Below are 14,939 nucleotides of genomic sequence, written 5' to 3' on the forward strand. Positions count from 1 at the left end.
GCTGGCATGTGGTGCTGGGGGATTGAACCGCGGTCCCTGTGCTTTGCTAAGCTTGTTCTAAGTAGGTGCTTTAGACCACTGAGCCATCTCACCAGCCCTTGCAGATACTTCTTACCAATACTTTTTTACACAAAAGGCAAAGAGGATTTTTTTTTTCGTTTTAGCATTTTTAATTAAAAGTTACACACAGGAGGACTTTATTCCTGCATCTTCTCAATCATTTCTTCCTTGTATTTGCCCTTTTCCTTTCCTACTTGGTGAGACCTGGCTTTCCGTTCCAGGATCTTTTTGCGGTCTTTGTCCAGTTTTAGCCTGGTGATAACCACCTTACTGGGGTGAATGCCCACATGGACAGTTGTGCCATTTGCCTTTCCCGCTGCACCCGTTCAATGTAGATGACATATTTCTTCCTGTAAACCTGGACTACTTTGCCAATCTGTTGACCTTTATAGTGTCCTCGCACAACCTGAACTTCATCATCCTTTCGGATAGGCATAGAGCGAACATTATATTTTTGTCTCAGCTCTGTGGAAAGAGGAGAAGACATAATTTTCCTGCGAATGTGGGAAGGCGCATTGAAATGCCTTTTACGGTTTTTGCTTCGTAAGTCACAAAAGGATTAAACTTCATTTTGGCCGCTGCAACTCCAGTGATGGCCGCAAAAGGGAAGAGGCAAAGAGGATTTCAAAGTTTTTTCCTTATAAAAAATGTTCTTGGAGTGCTGGGAAGATAGCTCAGTGGGATAAGTGCTTACCTGGCAAGCGCAAGGTCCTGAGTTCAGTTCCTGGTACCACCAAAAAATAAAAAAAGAGAGAGAACAAAAATGTTCTTGGACTGGGGATATAGCTGAGCAGCACAGCGCCTGCCTTCCAAGTACAAGGTCCTGAATTTGATTCCTGGTACCAAAAAATGTTCTTAAAAGATGTGAACAATTAAGGGCTGGCCAAATAGCTCAGCAGATTAAAGTGACTGCTTAGGCAGACATAGGGGTCGGGGGTTCAATCCCCTGGCCTGTTATGCTGCGCACATGTACACAGACAGACAACACACACACGCATGCTGAGACAGTGATTGAGACACAGGGGACACACACACACACACACACACACACACACGCCCATCCACCCCAGGCATGCTGAGACAGTGATTGAGACTGATTGAGGCTGGGCATGGTGGCATGCATCTGTAATCCCATCACTTGGGAGGCTGTAAGCAGGAGGATCACTGAGTCTGATCTACATAGTGAGACCCTGTAGACCCTGTACTAAACACACACACACACACAAAAAAAAAAGATATGAACAATTAGATAACATAGAAAGTAAAGCCATTGAATGACTGTCAGTGTCATTACGAAGCTTGGTCTTCTTTTCTCAGTTACCCTAGCTCAGTGATGGTGAATGTTTTAGAGCTTTCAGTGATTCATGTATCCCACAGTGGCACATATGCCCCAGGTTTGCCACCACTGCCTAGCATGCCCTTTTCTATTAGGCCAGCCTTAGCACTGGATTCTTTGTTTTCTTTGATTCAGAGAATAGTCCTACCTTTGTCTCTTCACTTTTCTTTCAGCTTTTTAAAAGAAGAAATGTAGAACTGATTAATGAAGAAACTGCCATGTTTGATAGTCTCCTCATGGACTCCTACGTGAGCTCTACTACTGGGGTAAGGCCTTGTGTGTGCCTGAGGCAGGCCTGGGACATGCCTGCTTCTACAAAACGTAAATTGGATGGTTCATGTTACCGGGTAGTTTTGCCAGTAATGCTAAGCTCTTTCTTCCATGAGTCATTTTGTAGGTGGTCAGCTTATAGAAGTGCACAAAGGTCCTCTTTTGGCAGAAATATACTCAGACAAATATTTAAGGGAAGCATCAGTTAGTTGTGTGAGTGAGTAGGAGGCATTGTTGAATGTCCAAACTTGAAGCAAGCATGGATTAAATAAGCCCCTTTGAAGCCTGTTTCTTACACCATCCTCTTACCCTAAAGTCTTAGGAAGTAGGGTCATGTGCTCACACCTGGCTATGGTGTTGGTTTGCGAAGCTCTGAAGCTAATCTATATTCTAGGAGAGTGTGATCACACGAGAGATGGTAGAGATGCTCTTCTCTGACGATTCCGACTTGCAGTTAGCAACCACACAGAAGTTTCGGAAGCTGCTCTCCAAAGGTACAGTTGGATTCCTCTCAGAGAAGCTTCATGTGGTTTAGTCTCTTGTTTCTCATCACTGACCTCATCACCTTCTGTCCGAGTTGAATGTGCAGATGCAGAGTCCTGAATATCGAGGCCCAGCTGTGCTTATTGTTACCTTCTGATGCTAGAGCCTCTTCTCACTTGGCTTTAAAGTTAATGAGGGGGCTGGTGAGATGTCTCAGTGGTCTAAAGCACCTACTTAGAACAAGCTCAGCAAAGTACAGGGACCGCGGTTCAATCCCCCAGCACCACATGCCAGCCAGCCCCGCCCCCTGGTGGGCTGAGCTGGCCACACACACACACACACACACACACACTCACACACAAATAAATAAAAATTTAAAATTTAAAAAAAATAATAAATAAAATAAAGTTAATGAGGGCAGAGAGTTTGGATTTTGTTCACTGCTGTATCTTTAGTATTCCGAACTGGGAGCACATAGTAATTATGAAAATTGAGGCTGGGTGTGGTGGCACATGCCTGAATCCCAGCACTCTCGAGGCTAACAGGAGGTTCAGTGTTAGTTTGAGGCCAGCATGAGCTATAAAATGAGTTCAAGGCCAGTCTGGACTGCATAGCAAACCTTTGTCTCAAAAAGACAAAAAAGAAAGAAATTGGAGACTGAGCATAGTGGCAGAGGCCTGTAATCTCAACACTGGAGAGGCTGATAGGATTGTTGTGAGTTCAAGGCCAACCTAGGCTACATAGCAAGACCCTGTCTCAGAAAAATCCTATAAAACAACACTGCTGATCTTTTTTTTAAATGCATTTGGTTGTTACAACTCACAATGCAGCTCAGACTTGTGGTGGTCCTCGTGCTTTCAGCTTCCCCAGCGCTGGGATTGCACGTGTGTGCCACCACACCTGGACTCTAGCTGCTCAGCCAGCCCTCGGTCCCTGCGCTTGCCTAAGCAGGCGCTTTAGTCTGCTGATCTATCTTGCCAGCCCCTGCTGGTCTTTCTTAGGAGAAAAATAGGTAACCAGGTGTGGTGGTGCGCACCTGTAGTCCCAGCACTCAAGAGCCTGGGTAGGAAGATTGCTGCAAGTTCAAAGCCAGCCTAAACTGTATAGTGAGTTCAAGGCCGGCATGAACTTCCTGGCAAGCTCCTGTCTCCAAAACAAGTAAGAAAGATTAGGATGGTGGCCTCCTCTGTAAATAGATAAACCAAAGCCTCCTCTGACTTTTTATCTTTTTTACCTCCCTCTCTTTCAGAGCCTAGTCCTCCAATAGATGAAGTTATCAACACTCCAGGAGTAGTGGACCGGTTTGTGGAATTTCTGAAGAGGAATGAGAATTGTACATTACAGGTAAAGCCTAAAGATACTAATAACGGAGGGAAGCACTTCACCTAAGAAACTGTACTATTTGACACAACTCTGAGGAAGCAGACAAGTAATATAAGGAGCTATTAAAGGAAGCTGTCAGTTTCCTCAGCAATCTTGACTTCAGAAAAGATCCAAAATCTCTTCCTTAGAACAATCTCAGCAATAACTATATGGAGAATTAATGCCCTTGTCTATTAGGCGTGTGTCCCTTCCACTCTGTGTGTGTGTGTGTGTGTGTGTGTGTGTGTGTGTGTGTGTGTGTGTGTAAATATATACACTTTAGAACATCATGTTGCACATGATATCATACAGTGTTATCTATCAAAACATTCATGTTTGTGCATGTGTGTGGCTCAGTGATAGAGCACTTGCTTAGCATGCACAAGGCTAAGGTTCAATCCCCACCACTGCAAAAACAATTTTTTTAAAACAACTTTTTTTGGTAATGTTGAAGGGAAGATACAAGAATATGACAGGCTGGGGGGCTTGGCCCTAGCTCAGGCCTTTAAGTGGCTGCTTCCACAAAGCTGTCAGCCTCAGGTTGCTGGAGTTCGAACCTCACACCTCTCCCGCTGGCCAAAAGTGCCCTGAAGGCATTCGAGCAACAAAAAAAAAAGAATATGACAGGCTGACCATTTCATTACAAATTATTGTCTGTTCCACTTACTGTTTTGGCCAAGAGGAATTGTTAGCCTCTCAGTTTCTCTTCTCAGAGATGCATGATAGATAAATCAGTTTGAACATTCTAGAGACTTGGCTGATAGAGACTTTAAGAGGCCCATCTCACTCTTACCTTAGCGTTAGAAATTAAGAAAGTGAGTCTCGGGAAATAAAAAAATGACCTGTGGTTTCTTAGACCTGGACTGACCGAAGTCTATTTCCGTCTTTCCATGTGGCACGTCACTGCTCTTCCTACCATTTCTTACAGGGAGAGAAAAGGATTATGTTTTCAGTTTTATTGATTTTGAGTACTAGGAATTGAATTCAGGGACTTAGGCATCCAGGCGAGCACTCTTAAAACTCCATCCCTGCCGCCGCCACCACCACCCCTTTCCTTGTAGAAAGGTTCTCAGCAAATTGTCCAGAGTCCTCCAACTTGTGCTGCTTGCCTCAGCCTGCTGTGTAACTGAGGTTGTAGGCATATATCACCATGCCTAGCTGGTTTTCTTGCTGATGGGCAAAAAGTGTACTACTTTGTTTCATATTGTTCTGATTTGGTTTAGTTTGGCCTTTGGAGAAAGGATCTCACTATGTAGCCCAGGCTGGCCCTGAGCTCTCAGTCCTCCTACCTTAGCCTCCTGAGTGCTAGGATAGTGGCGTACTCCACCACACCTGGCAAAAACTTTGAGCCACTGATAGATGTGGCTGCTCTTTTCAGAATGACCTCTCAATCATCCCTTAATCTCACTTTCAGTTTGAAGCTGCCTGGGCACTAACAAACATCGCCTCTGGAACCTCTCAGCAGACAAGAATTGTTATTGAAGCAGGAGCTGTCCCGATTTTTATAGAGCTGCTTAACTCAGACTTTGAGGATGTACAGGAACAGGTAATGCTCAGATTTGCCTTAATTCTCTTGATTGCAGTGGTATAGCAAAAAACATTTGGTCTCTGTCCCAGTTCTTGGCATGGTGTTCTGAAAGCCCTTGGAGTCTCTGCATCCTGTCCGTAGTCTTCAGGTGGACTTGGTCATCAGAAAGACCAAACACAGCATTAGAGGCCAGGAACTGTCAGCCATCCCTCTTCAGGAAGTGGGAGAAGGGGGACTGGAGATTGGGTTGTAAATGTTGTTTTTTAAAAATAGAACTTTTATTTTGTGGAAGTACTGTCATTATCCTGCTGAAAGAAAAGGCTGTGTTGATTTTTTTTGATTTTGCCTCTATGAGGGTAAAATCACAGCATATTGACATGGACAGTTGAGGAAAAAAAATAAATAAATAAAAATAAAAATAGAACTTTTACATTAGTGAGCACACCTCTGTGCTGGAAAGGTAGCAGAGGGTGTGGAAGCTCTGCACAACCAGCCCTCCATGCCTTGCTGTATGCCTCTCTTCTATTTGACTGTTTATCATTTTTGTCTTTTATAATAAACTAAGTAAACATCCATAGTGTTTTCTTGACTTTGCTGAAGCATCCTTGCTAGTCATCAAAGCAGAGAGAATTGCGGGAATCCTCAAAATTACCTCTGGTCAGAAGTAAAGTGGTTGTTGGGATTTGGGTTTAGTCCAAAGTAGGGTTAGTCCTATAAGACTGATCTGTGGCATTTGTGCGTTAGTGTCAAAATTGAATTGAATTGTTGGATGTGCGATTTGTGTTAGAAAAGAGGCACCGCTGCCAGCTGTGATGGTGCGTGTCTGTACTCCTAGCACTTGGGAAGCTGAGGAAGGAGGCTCACTGCAAATTGGGCAAGCCTGGGCTACATTGTGAGTTCAATAATTAAACTTTCTCAGAATTAAAAAGAGAGCAAGACGGCATAATACTCATTTCTCAGTACCCACAGATCATAGAGATAAAATTATAATTTCTAATTTTTCCCATTGAATTATTGCTGGTTGGACAGATATGAAGAGTGGTAATGGGATGTTCCTCCATTACTATGTATATAGTTGGTCCAAAATGGCTATAAGATTGCAATTTGGTGATTCCTTCCTCCTTTCCCGGGAATGGTAGGGATGCCAAGATTTGGTTTGATTTCTCTGGCTACAGTACAGATGGCAGGCAGCCTGCCTTCAGAATTTCCACTGGGAGGTTACTTGAGCTTGTTTGTGTTTTGGACCTTAACATTGCTATCAGCCAGTGGATACTCTGTAGTGCTGTCTATAAAGTAGTCAAGACGCTACCGGGTCCTATGGATGACAGTTCCATCATCCTCTTTTCAGGCAGTCTGGGCTCTGGGAAACATAGCTGGAGACAGTTCCGTTTGCCGAGATTACGTCTTGAACTGCTCCATCCTTAATCCTTTGTTAACGTGAGTAATTGCAGTCATTTGCACCTGGGGCATCTATAGGGTGGTCATAAGACAGAGTCATTTGGGAGCAGCTTACTTGCCTTGTTAAGATGATAGGTAGAAAAAATAAAAAATAAATAAAAGGATGATAGGTAAATACAAAAACTGCAGAAGTGCATTCTGATCACCAAAGTAAAAGTTATGCTTTGAAAGTTAGAATATTACACCTGTGTTCTGTGTCAAGGAAGATCTTGTTCCCTACCTCATGGTGTTGTAGAACTTCACATTGGTCATATCTGCCTTACTGAGGCATGGAGAAAGGCAGGACAAGTCTGAAAAAGTCCCGCCTTCTCTATAGGACACATTGACATGCTAGTATATTATGCATAGCTACATTGGACAGTTCTGTTGTAATTCATGGATCAAAGATCCCATGAAAGGTCATCTAGAATCCTCCCATTCCTCCCTTTCCCCATATCCTTAGCAAAAGCTAAATCTAAAGCAAAAGAGAGGAACTATTTCTTTATTTTTATTTTTTATTTTGGTACTGGGGATTGAACCTAGAACCTTGGGCTTGCCAGGCGGGCACTTATGCTGCTGAGCTATCACCCTGGCTCCCATAGACCCTTTAAGAAAGTTCTTCCATCCTGCATAGGTAACATCCTCTCACTGGACCTTCAGCTTTTCTTTCCAATGAGAACATTACTTGTCCCCAACGTGTATCTAGAAGCTTTGCGCGCTTACTCAAGATCTGGGCTTCTGTTTTGTCTCTATTATCAGTGATGTCACTAAGCCACAGTTGGTCCTAATCTCATGTGCACAGATCAGCCAAACTGCTATATTGATTGAGGTGTATGGGTAGGAAAACTGGGCTTCTACAGTCTTAGGGAGTGTCACTGAGTTTGTTTCCTGGGATTTGGGGGCATCAGCCCTATGCTGGGGCATCGGTGCACAGGATCTGGCCTTGCCTTTTTCCTTCAGACTCCTTACCAAGTCCACAAGACTGACAATGACACGAAACGCGGTTTGGGCCCTGTCAAACCTTTGCCGAGGGAAGAACCCACCCCCAGAGTTCGCAAAGGTGAGAAAGCTGCCTGCCAGCCCCTGCATGATAGTCAAGTCCACTATATGAAATTTTTTAAGTCGGATATTCTTTGAGGCCTCAAATCATGGGAACCTAGAAAGAGGCAGTTGTCAATGAAGAAGGTGATCTTGTATACCTAATGGTAAAGATTTGAAGATCCCAGGATCAAGAATTACTTTTTGGAGAGATGGTAGCAGTGTTAGGCTCAGTGATAGAGCTGATATACCCGTCTCACTGAGTCCTTTTCACTCTGCTTCCAACAGGTCTCTCCGTGTTTGCCCGTATTATCTCGCCTACTCTTCAGCAGTGATTCAGACTTGCTGGCAGATGCTTGCTGGGCCCTCTCTTACCTGTCTGATGGCCCCAACGAGAAGATCCAGGCAGTTATAGACTCTGGAGTATGCCGGAGATTGGTAGAGCTTCTGATGTGAGTAGACAGGGTAAAAGTTTCTTCAGCTTCTCCAAGCTCTCATGAAAAACTGCAACCCACAGTTTGCTGACTTTCCTAAAAGTTGGAGCCATGAGAATGTTGTCAGCGTGGGTGATCAGCAGGGCTTAACATGGTCTACTGGCCTCCCATTGATCAGATCTTTCTCCTCTGTAGGCACAATGATTACAAAGTGGCTTCCCCTGCTCTGAGAGCTGTGGGTAACATCGTCACAGGGGATGACATCCAGACACAGGTAAGGAAGAAGTAAAAAAAATCTCATTTCAGGCCAGCTATAGGAGAGCATTATGGAAAGCTACCAGTGGACAAAAACTTTGTCTGCCTAACACAGTCCAGCAGAAAGCATGGCTTCAATTAAAAAAAAAAAAAATTCCAGCTTTGCCTTTATATGATTAGGGGCAACTTGTTTCTACTACAAATTGGAAACAAATCATCATCTACTTGATGCTTGTGAAAGAAAACTGAGTAAAATAACTGGACTTCCTGAGACATTGTAAGGTAGCTATTAAGCGTGAGTCATGATTCTTTTCAAATACTGGAAGCTGTGGAACTCCATACCTGCTTCTTAGACCTTTCGGCGCCCACGGACATTAGCTCATGTTATTCTCATGTCAGTAACCCCTCCCAGCCAGACATGGCGGCATGAACTGTGGGGACTGAGATGAGAATCTCTTGAGCGTAGGAGTTTGAAACCAGCCTGGAAAATACAGGGAGAGCCCATATAAAAAATATGAAAAATAAAATGAAAGTACCTCTTCAGTGAGATAAACAAGATTCTCTGTTTAAAGGGTATAAAAATATAATTTTTCAGATCTTGGATAATTGGCATAATTCTGTAGGATCTTTTTTTTTTTTTTTTTCTGGCTGGCTCCGAATGCCTTCAGGGCAGGTTTGGCTGGCTTGAGTTGTGGGGATAGAACCACAGCAACCTGAGCCTGACTGCTTTGTTGAAGCAGCCACTTAAAGAACTGAGTCAAGGGGCAGGCCCCCTATAGGATTTTTTTTTTTTTTTGGTGAAGTGGGGAGTTGAGATAGGGTCTCGCTCTGTATCCTGGCCTGGCCTTGAACTCATGGAATTCCCCTGCCTTAGCAGGTAAGCAATCTCTCAAACTTACACCCTCATTTTCTAGATCATTTTGTTGCTTTTTTTTTTTTTGGTGGAACCGGGGATTGAACTCAGGCCCTTGCACTTGCCAGGGAAGCGCTTATTCCACTGAGCCATCTCCTTGGCCCTTCTAGATCATTTTATGTGAAGGTATGCATTTGTATGAACACACGCACATTAAAATATAACATAAGTCAATATAGTTTACTCTGCCATAAAGGAGGATAAGCTTGAGACATTTCTAGGTAAATGGCTGCACCCTGACACCATTCTCTTAAGTGAAATAAATTGGACATGTGTAAATATTGCATTGTTTCTCTGTTGTGAGAAACCAGAAGTGTATGTTGTGAGAAACCAGAAGTGTAAATAAGGACCAAAATATAATAGAAAATGGGAAAAAATGTTGAAATGAGAAGGGGAACAAAGGAGTAGAAGAGTAAAGAAGGGACCAAAAAAGAAAATAAGGAAAAATTGGAAACAAAGCAAAGCTTTGGTAGAGAAAGAGAGACTGAAGGGAGAGGAGAATAGGAAAAAAGAAGCAAGAGATACCTTGTACAGGTGGGAATTCCTTGTGATGACTGTTAAAACTAAGTATATCTAGAATAAATTTTTTTTTTCCTTGCGGAACCGGGGATTGCCAGGCAAGCGCTTATTCTACCGAGCTGTCTCCCCAGCCCCAAAACTTTTTTTAAAATGTAAATAAAGGGGCTGGTGAGATGGCTCAGTGGTCTAAAGCACCTACTTAGAACAGGCTAAGCAAAGCCCAGGGACTGCGGTTCAATCCCCCAGCACCACATGCCAGCCAGCCCCGCCCCCTGGTGGGCTGAGCTGGCTACACACACAAAATAAATTAAATAAAATAAATAAATAAATAATTTTAAAAAATGTGAATAAAATATATCTGCCAGGTGTGGTGGCACATACCTATAATCCCAGCACTTCACTTGGGAGGATGAGGCAGTCGGATTGCCACAGGTTTGAGGCCAGCCTGGACTACATAATGAGTTCATTGAGGACCAGCCTAAACTCTGTGAGACCCTCTTAAAACAGTAAATAACACAAAATTTACCATTTTTAACCATTTCAAAATGTAAAATTCAATGATAATAACTATCCAGCCAGCCATCTACAGGACTTTTCATTATCTCAGACTGAAACTTTACATTAAAAAAATGCAATTCTCAGACTGAGCGTAGTGGCGCACGCCTATAATCCCAGCACTTGGGAAGCTGAAAACGGGAGAATCGCTGAGTCCAATCTGTGTAGTGAGACCCTGTAGACCCTGTACTAAATACATTTAAAAAAAAAAAAAGATCTGTTCAAATATCAAAATGAATTGACTTAAAAAATGAAAGAAAGAAATGCAGTTCTCTTCTCCCCCAGTCCCTCATGATCACTGTTGTACTTTCTATATTTGAGTGTTCTGGCCACCTCATATCACTAGAGTCATATAGTCCTTTGCGTCTGGCTTATTTCACTGAACATCATATCTTCAAGGTTTGTGTTCTGTATTTTCCCCAAAATAAAACTGGCTCTTACATTAATTTTTGCTCCAAAATATGCGGTAGGGCTTATTTTCAGAGGTTGTCTTACTTTATACTGTCAGATTATGTACATCTCACAGAAATACCTATTTGGGTCATTTTTTTTCTTTTATCTTTTCTTTCTTTTTTTTTTTTTTTTTGCAGAACCATCCTTTTTTTTTTCTTGGTATGATACTGGGAATTGAGCCCAGGACCTCACACATGCTGCACAACTAGTCTGCTGAACTAAATTCCCAACCCTTTTGCTCATTTTTCAGTATATGTGCTGCCAAAGCAAGCACATGCTTAGTTTTTATATGGGTTGTTTAGGAGCATTTTTGTTGTTTAGTTGTAGGATTTCTTTATATGTTCTAGATATCAATCCCTTATTAGATTTTTTTTCTTTTTGTCAATACTGAGGATTAAACCCAGGGCCTCAGGCATGCTGGGCAACCACTTTGCCAATGAGCTACATCCTGAATCCTAGATACATGTTTACAAATATTTTTAGCCTTTTTGTTATGCTTTTTCTTTTTTACTATTCTATCTTATACAAAATTTTTTTTATTTTGATTAAGTCCAAATATCTAATTTTTCTTTTGTTTCCTGTGCTCTTGTTGTTGTAGGTCATTCTTAACTGTTCAGCCCTCCCTTGCCTCCTCCACTTGTTGAGCAGCTCCAAGGAATCAATTCGAAAGGAAGCTTGCTGGACCATTTCAAACATCACTGCTGGCAACAGGGCTCAAATACAGGTAGAACAGCATGGAAGCCAAGGCTTCTAAGGAGGCATCAGAACATGAGAGGTTGTAGGATGTTTATTTCCAGAGGAAAGCATCTGTTTCCTTCTCGAAGTTGGGACCAAAGGCTGGGTGTGGTGGCACTTGCCACAGCAGAGGATGAGGCAGGAGGATCATTGCGAGTTGGAGACTAGCCTGGGCTACAAAGTAAGCTCAAGGCCAGCATGCACTACATAATGTGACTCTGTCTCAAAAAGACCAAAAAAGGGGGCTGGGGAGATAGCTCAGTAGAATAAGCACTTGCCTGGCAAATGCAAGGGCCTGAGTTCAATCCCCAGTTCCACAAAAAAAGACCAAAAAAAAAAAAGAAAAGTTGGAACCAAGAGGCCAGAGTGTAGCTCAGAGGTATGGTGCTTGCGTAGCATGCACAAGACCCTGCCTTCAATCCCCAGCTGATAATCATTACCAGAAATCAAAATACGTGTGTGTGTGTGTGTGTGTGTGTGTGTGTGTGTGTGTAGGTAGCATCAGTTCTGTTTAGTGGAAGCTGCATTTCTCTATAGCCTGTTACCTATATGGGAAGAACAAAGAATTCCCAGGTGGGGAAAGATGTCTGAATCTCGTCTTGGCTGGCTCAGGCTGCCACATCTAGAAGAGCTGGATTTACTTTCTCTTCTGAAGTGACTCTCCTCCCTCTCCCCAATCCTATCTCAGGCTGTCATAGATGCAAATATCTTCCCTGTGTTGATTGAAATCCTTCAGAAAGCAGAGTTCCGTACAAGGAAAGAAGCAGCCTGGGCCATCACCAACGCCACATCAGGAGGAACTCCTGAGCAGATCAGGTATCACATTCCTTTCCCATTGACTTGAATGATAGGTGTGTTCTCCTCTGTACATGATTTACATAAACTGCTTTTGCTAGGATAGGTCTGTCCCCTAATTCAGCTGCAATAGGACTTAACTGGTAAGCTGTTACAGTGATAGGAGAATCAGGAATAGACCATAACATGTGGTACCTCTTTTTCTCTACCGAAGAATTGAAACCTGTGGTACAGATATCATCCTTTCTCTACCTATTCCTCTTCCTAATCCCCAAAAAACTAAAATCTGTATAATTCTTAGTTATTCAGACAAGTGAAAAGCCATGTTCTGGATCCATCAAAGCAGCCTTTTTGGGTTTGGTTTGTTTCTTTTCCCCCCTCTTCGTGTTCTTTTTATTTTAGGAAAGGGTCTGGGGTTTTCAGGGTCTTACTATGTAGATCAGACTTGTAGTGATCCACCTGTTTACAGCCTCCCAAGAGCTGGGATTACAGGCACGCACCACCACGCCCAATCTCAGTTGCCATCTTGGCGCACCCCGGGGATGGGGCCGGCACAGCAGGCCTGAGGATCAACCCCCCACACACACCCCACCCCTGTGCCTGCTTGCAGGTACTTTAATTCACTGAGCTGTTCAGCCGGCCCTCCCCCCAGTGCTTTGAATTTGAGGGATTTTTTTTATTTTTTGAGACAGGGTCCTACTATGTTGTCCAGACAGGACTTGAACTTACTATGTAGCCCAGACTGAGAAATAATCTTTGAAAGTGAGTCTTTTTGTTACTGTTGTTTTGGTTTTTGAGACAGGGTCTTACTGTGTAGCTCAGGCTGGCCTCAGCCTCCCAAGTGCTGGGATAAGGCATGTGCCACCATACCCAGCAGACAATGAGCCTTAAGAGAAACAAATGGAAAGTTACTCTGTTTATGTCTGTGAGCACATGGTGCTTTTTATTTTAATTTCCATTGTCTGCATCTTACTTGGAAAATGGGATTTGAATGTCTTGCCCTCTCCTTTGGCCTACTCAAGGAAGTACACTCAGTAGATATAAAACCTTAAGAGGGATAGGCATTGAGTTGAGCATTAAAGAATAAATACAGGATTCTGTCTAAAAACTTGTTAGAGCAAGATGTAAGTAGAGGGGCCAGGAAGATGGTTCAGTAGAATAAACGCTTGCCTGGTAAGCACAACGGCCTGAGTTCAATCCCTGGTTCCGCAAAAAAGATGTAAGTAGAGGAACAAGAATAAAAAATCTGGGGCTGGTGAGATGGCTCAGTGGTCTAAAGCACCTACTTAGAACAAGCTAAGCCAAGCAAAGCAGAGGGCCCGCGGTTCAATCCCCCAGCACCACATGCCAGCCAGCCCTGCCCCCTGGTGGGCTGAGCTGGTCACACACACACTAAATACATAAATAAATAAATATTTTTTTAAAAAAAAGAATAAAAAATCTGGAGACCTGCTGGGAAATGGTATACTCCGAGAATCTCAGCTAGTCTGAATACGAATTAGAATTCCAAGTTTGAGCTCCACTTGAGCAACTTAGAGACCCTGTTTCAAACTTTAAAAAAAAAAAAAAAAAGGCTCAGTATGTAGCTTAGTGAGGGAACACTTAGCTAGTAAGCTTGAGACCTTGGATTCAATCCCTCACACTGCAAAGACAGAGGGGGGCGGAGCTCCAGAAGAAATCTTCAGCCTTTAGCAGTGTGATTGGAACGTAATATCCCTAGAAGGGAGTAGAAGGCAGAGCTAAAGAAAAGAGCTAGAAGCTCGGGTTGTAGAGCATCTGTATTACCCATAGATCTTGGACTCAGGGAAATAGGGAACCTGTGAAAAATTTTAAACACGGAAAAGTATTCAGAGTGGTAATATTGTAGCCAGTGAAACTTTAGGGCTGAGAAGGAAGAGTCTGTGTTCATGTGAAATAAATTGAATGAAAAGGAAAGGTGAAGAGAGTGAGGGAAAGGATAGGTGGTCATCAAGACCACATAAACAAAAAAAAACTTTTAATAATAAAACTTTTAAAAAGACCATGTAAAGCCAGGCATAGTAGTGCATGCCTGTCCTCTTAGAATTAGACAAAGCAGGACAATCACAGGTTTGAAGCCAGCCTGGGCTACATGTTAAGTGCAGGACCAACCTGAGTAGCCTGACCCTGTCTCCAAAAAAAGCCTCTGTACGAGTAGATTGCTGAAAGTAACTAAGACAGCGTGTGAGGGAGACCTGCAAACTGTAGCATCTGCCCAGCTCTTAACTTGCTCTGCATTAAGTTAGAATTTGCCTTATCTCTGGTCCCCAGGTACCTAGTTTCACTGGGCTGCATCAAACCCCTGTGTGACTTGCTGACTGTAATGGATTCAAAGATTGTACAAGTGGCCCTCAATGGACTAGAGAACATCCTGCGGCTTGGAGAGCAGGAGAGCAAGCGGAGTGGCTCAGGGGTCAATCCCTACTGTGGCCTCATCGAGGAAGCCTATGGTATATGCCTTCACCCTGATCTCACCTCTGCCTTTAATAGCGAGGTTATAGGTCAGAATCCGGCAGCTATATGCCTACAGAGCAGCACGTGTGAGTGTGTGTGTGTGCACACACGCACACTGGAAAATATCCATAGCTTCCATGAGATGTGAGTCTGTCTCGAAAACCAGTGAAGAATTCCTGCACTAGCCAAGTTCTTTCATCCCATAAGAATAACGGGCGGGCGGGTGGGCTGGCTGGCAGGCTGGTGTATGTATGTATGTATGTTGAAGCAGCCTTTTTTTTTTTTTTTTTTTTT

The 14,939-nt window shown here is 43.2% G+C and overlaps 1 protein-coding gene, 1 non-coding gene and 1 pseudogene across 4 annotated transcripts in view; 2 read left to right on the plus strand and 1 right to left on the minus strand.

Moving 5' to 3' along the window:
• The window catches only part of Kpna6 (karyopherin subunit alpha 6), a 71,777-nt gene that overhangs the window by 49,991 nt on the left and 6,847 nt on the right, over positions 1 to 14,939 (plus strand). For all 3 annotated transcript variants that reach the window (XM_023702996.1, XM_023702997.1, XM_023702998.1), the window contains 11 exons: positions 1,570 to 1,662; positions 2,061 to 2,160; positions 3,399 to 3,493; positions 4,926 to 5,057; positions 6,388 to 6,476; positions 7,437 to 7,536; positions 7,803 to 7,966; positions 8,144 to 8,222; positions 11,242 to 11,367; positions 12,067 to 12,194; positions 14,463 to 14,641. In XM_023702996.1, coding sequence (XP_023558764.1) covers positions 1,570 to 1,662; positions 2,061 to 2,160; positions 3,399 to 3,493; positions 4,926 to 5,057; positions 6,388 to 6,476; positions 7,437 to 7,536; positions 7,803 to 7,966; positions 8,144 to 8,222; positions 11,242 to 11,367; positions 12,067 to 12,194; positions 14,463 to 14,641 — 1,285 coding nt within the window. The remainder of the gene's footprint in view (positions 1 to 1,569; positions 1,663 to 2,060; positions 2,161 to 3,398; positions 3,494 to 4,925; positions 5,058 to 6,387; positions 6,477 to 7,436; positions 7,537 to 7,802; positions 7,967 to 8,143; positions 8,223 to 11,241; positions 11,368 to 12,066; positions 12,195 to 14,462; positions 14,642 to 14,939) is intronic.
• Positions 198 to 630, minus strand: LOC105743756 (annotated as a pseudogene).
• On the plus strand, positions 5,292 to 5,426 carry LOC111813100. The gene has a single exon (XR_002818436.1). It is a non-coding gene; the product is annotated as a small nucleolar RNA SNORA69 (small nucleolar RNA).

Source organism: Octodon degus, unplaced genomic scaffold, assembly GCF_000260255.1.
Source record: "Octodon degus isolate 3935 unplaced genomic scaffold, OctDeg1.0 scaffold00163, whole genome shotgun sequence".
Classification (NCBI taxonomy): domain Eukaryota; kingdom Metazoa; phylum Chordata; class Mammalia; order Rodentia; family Octodontidae; genus Octodon; species Octodon degus.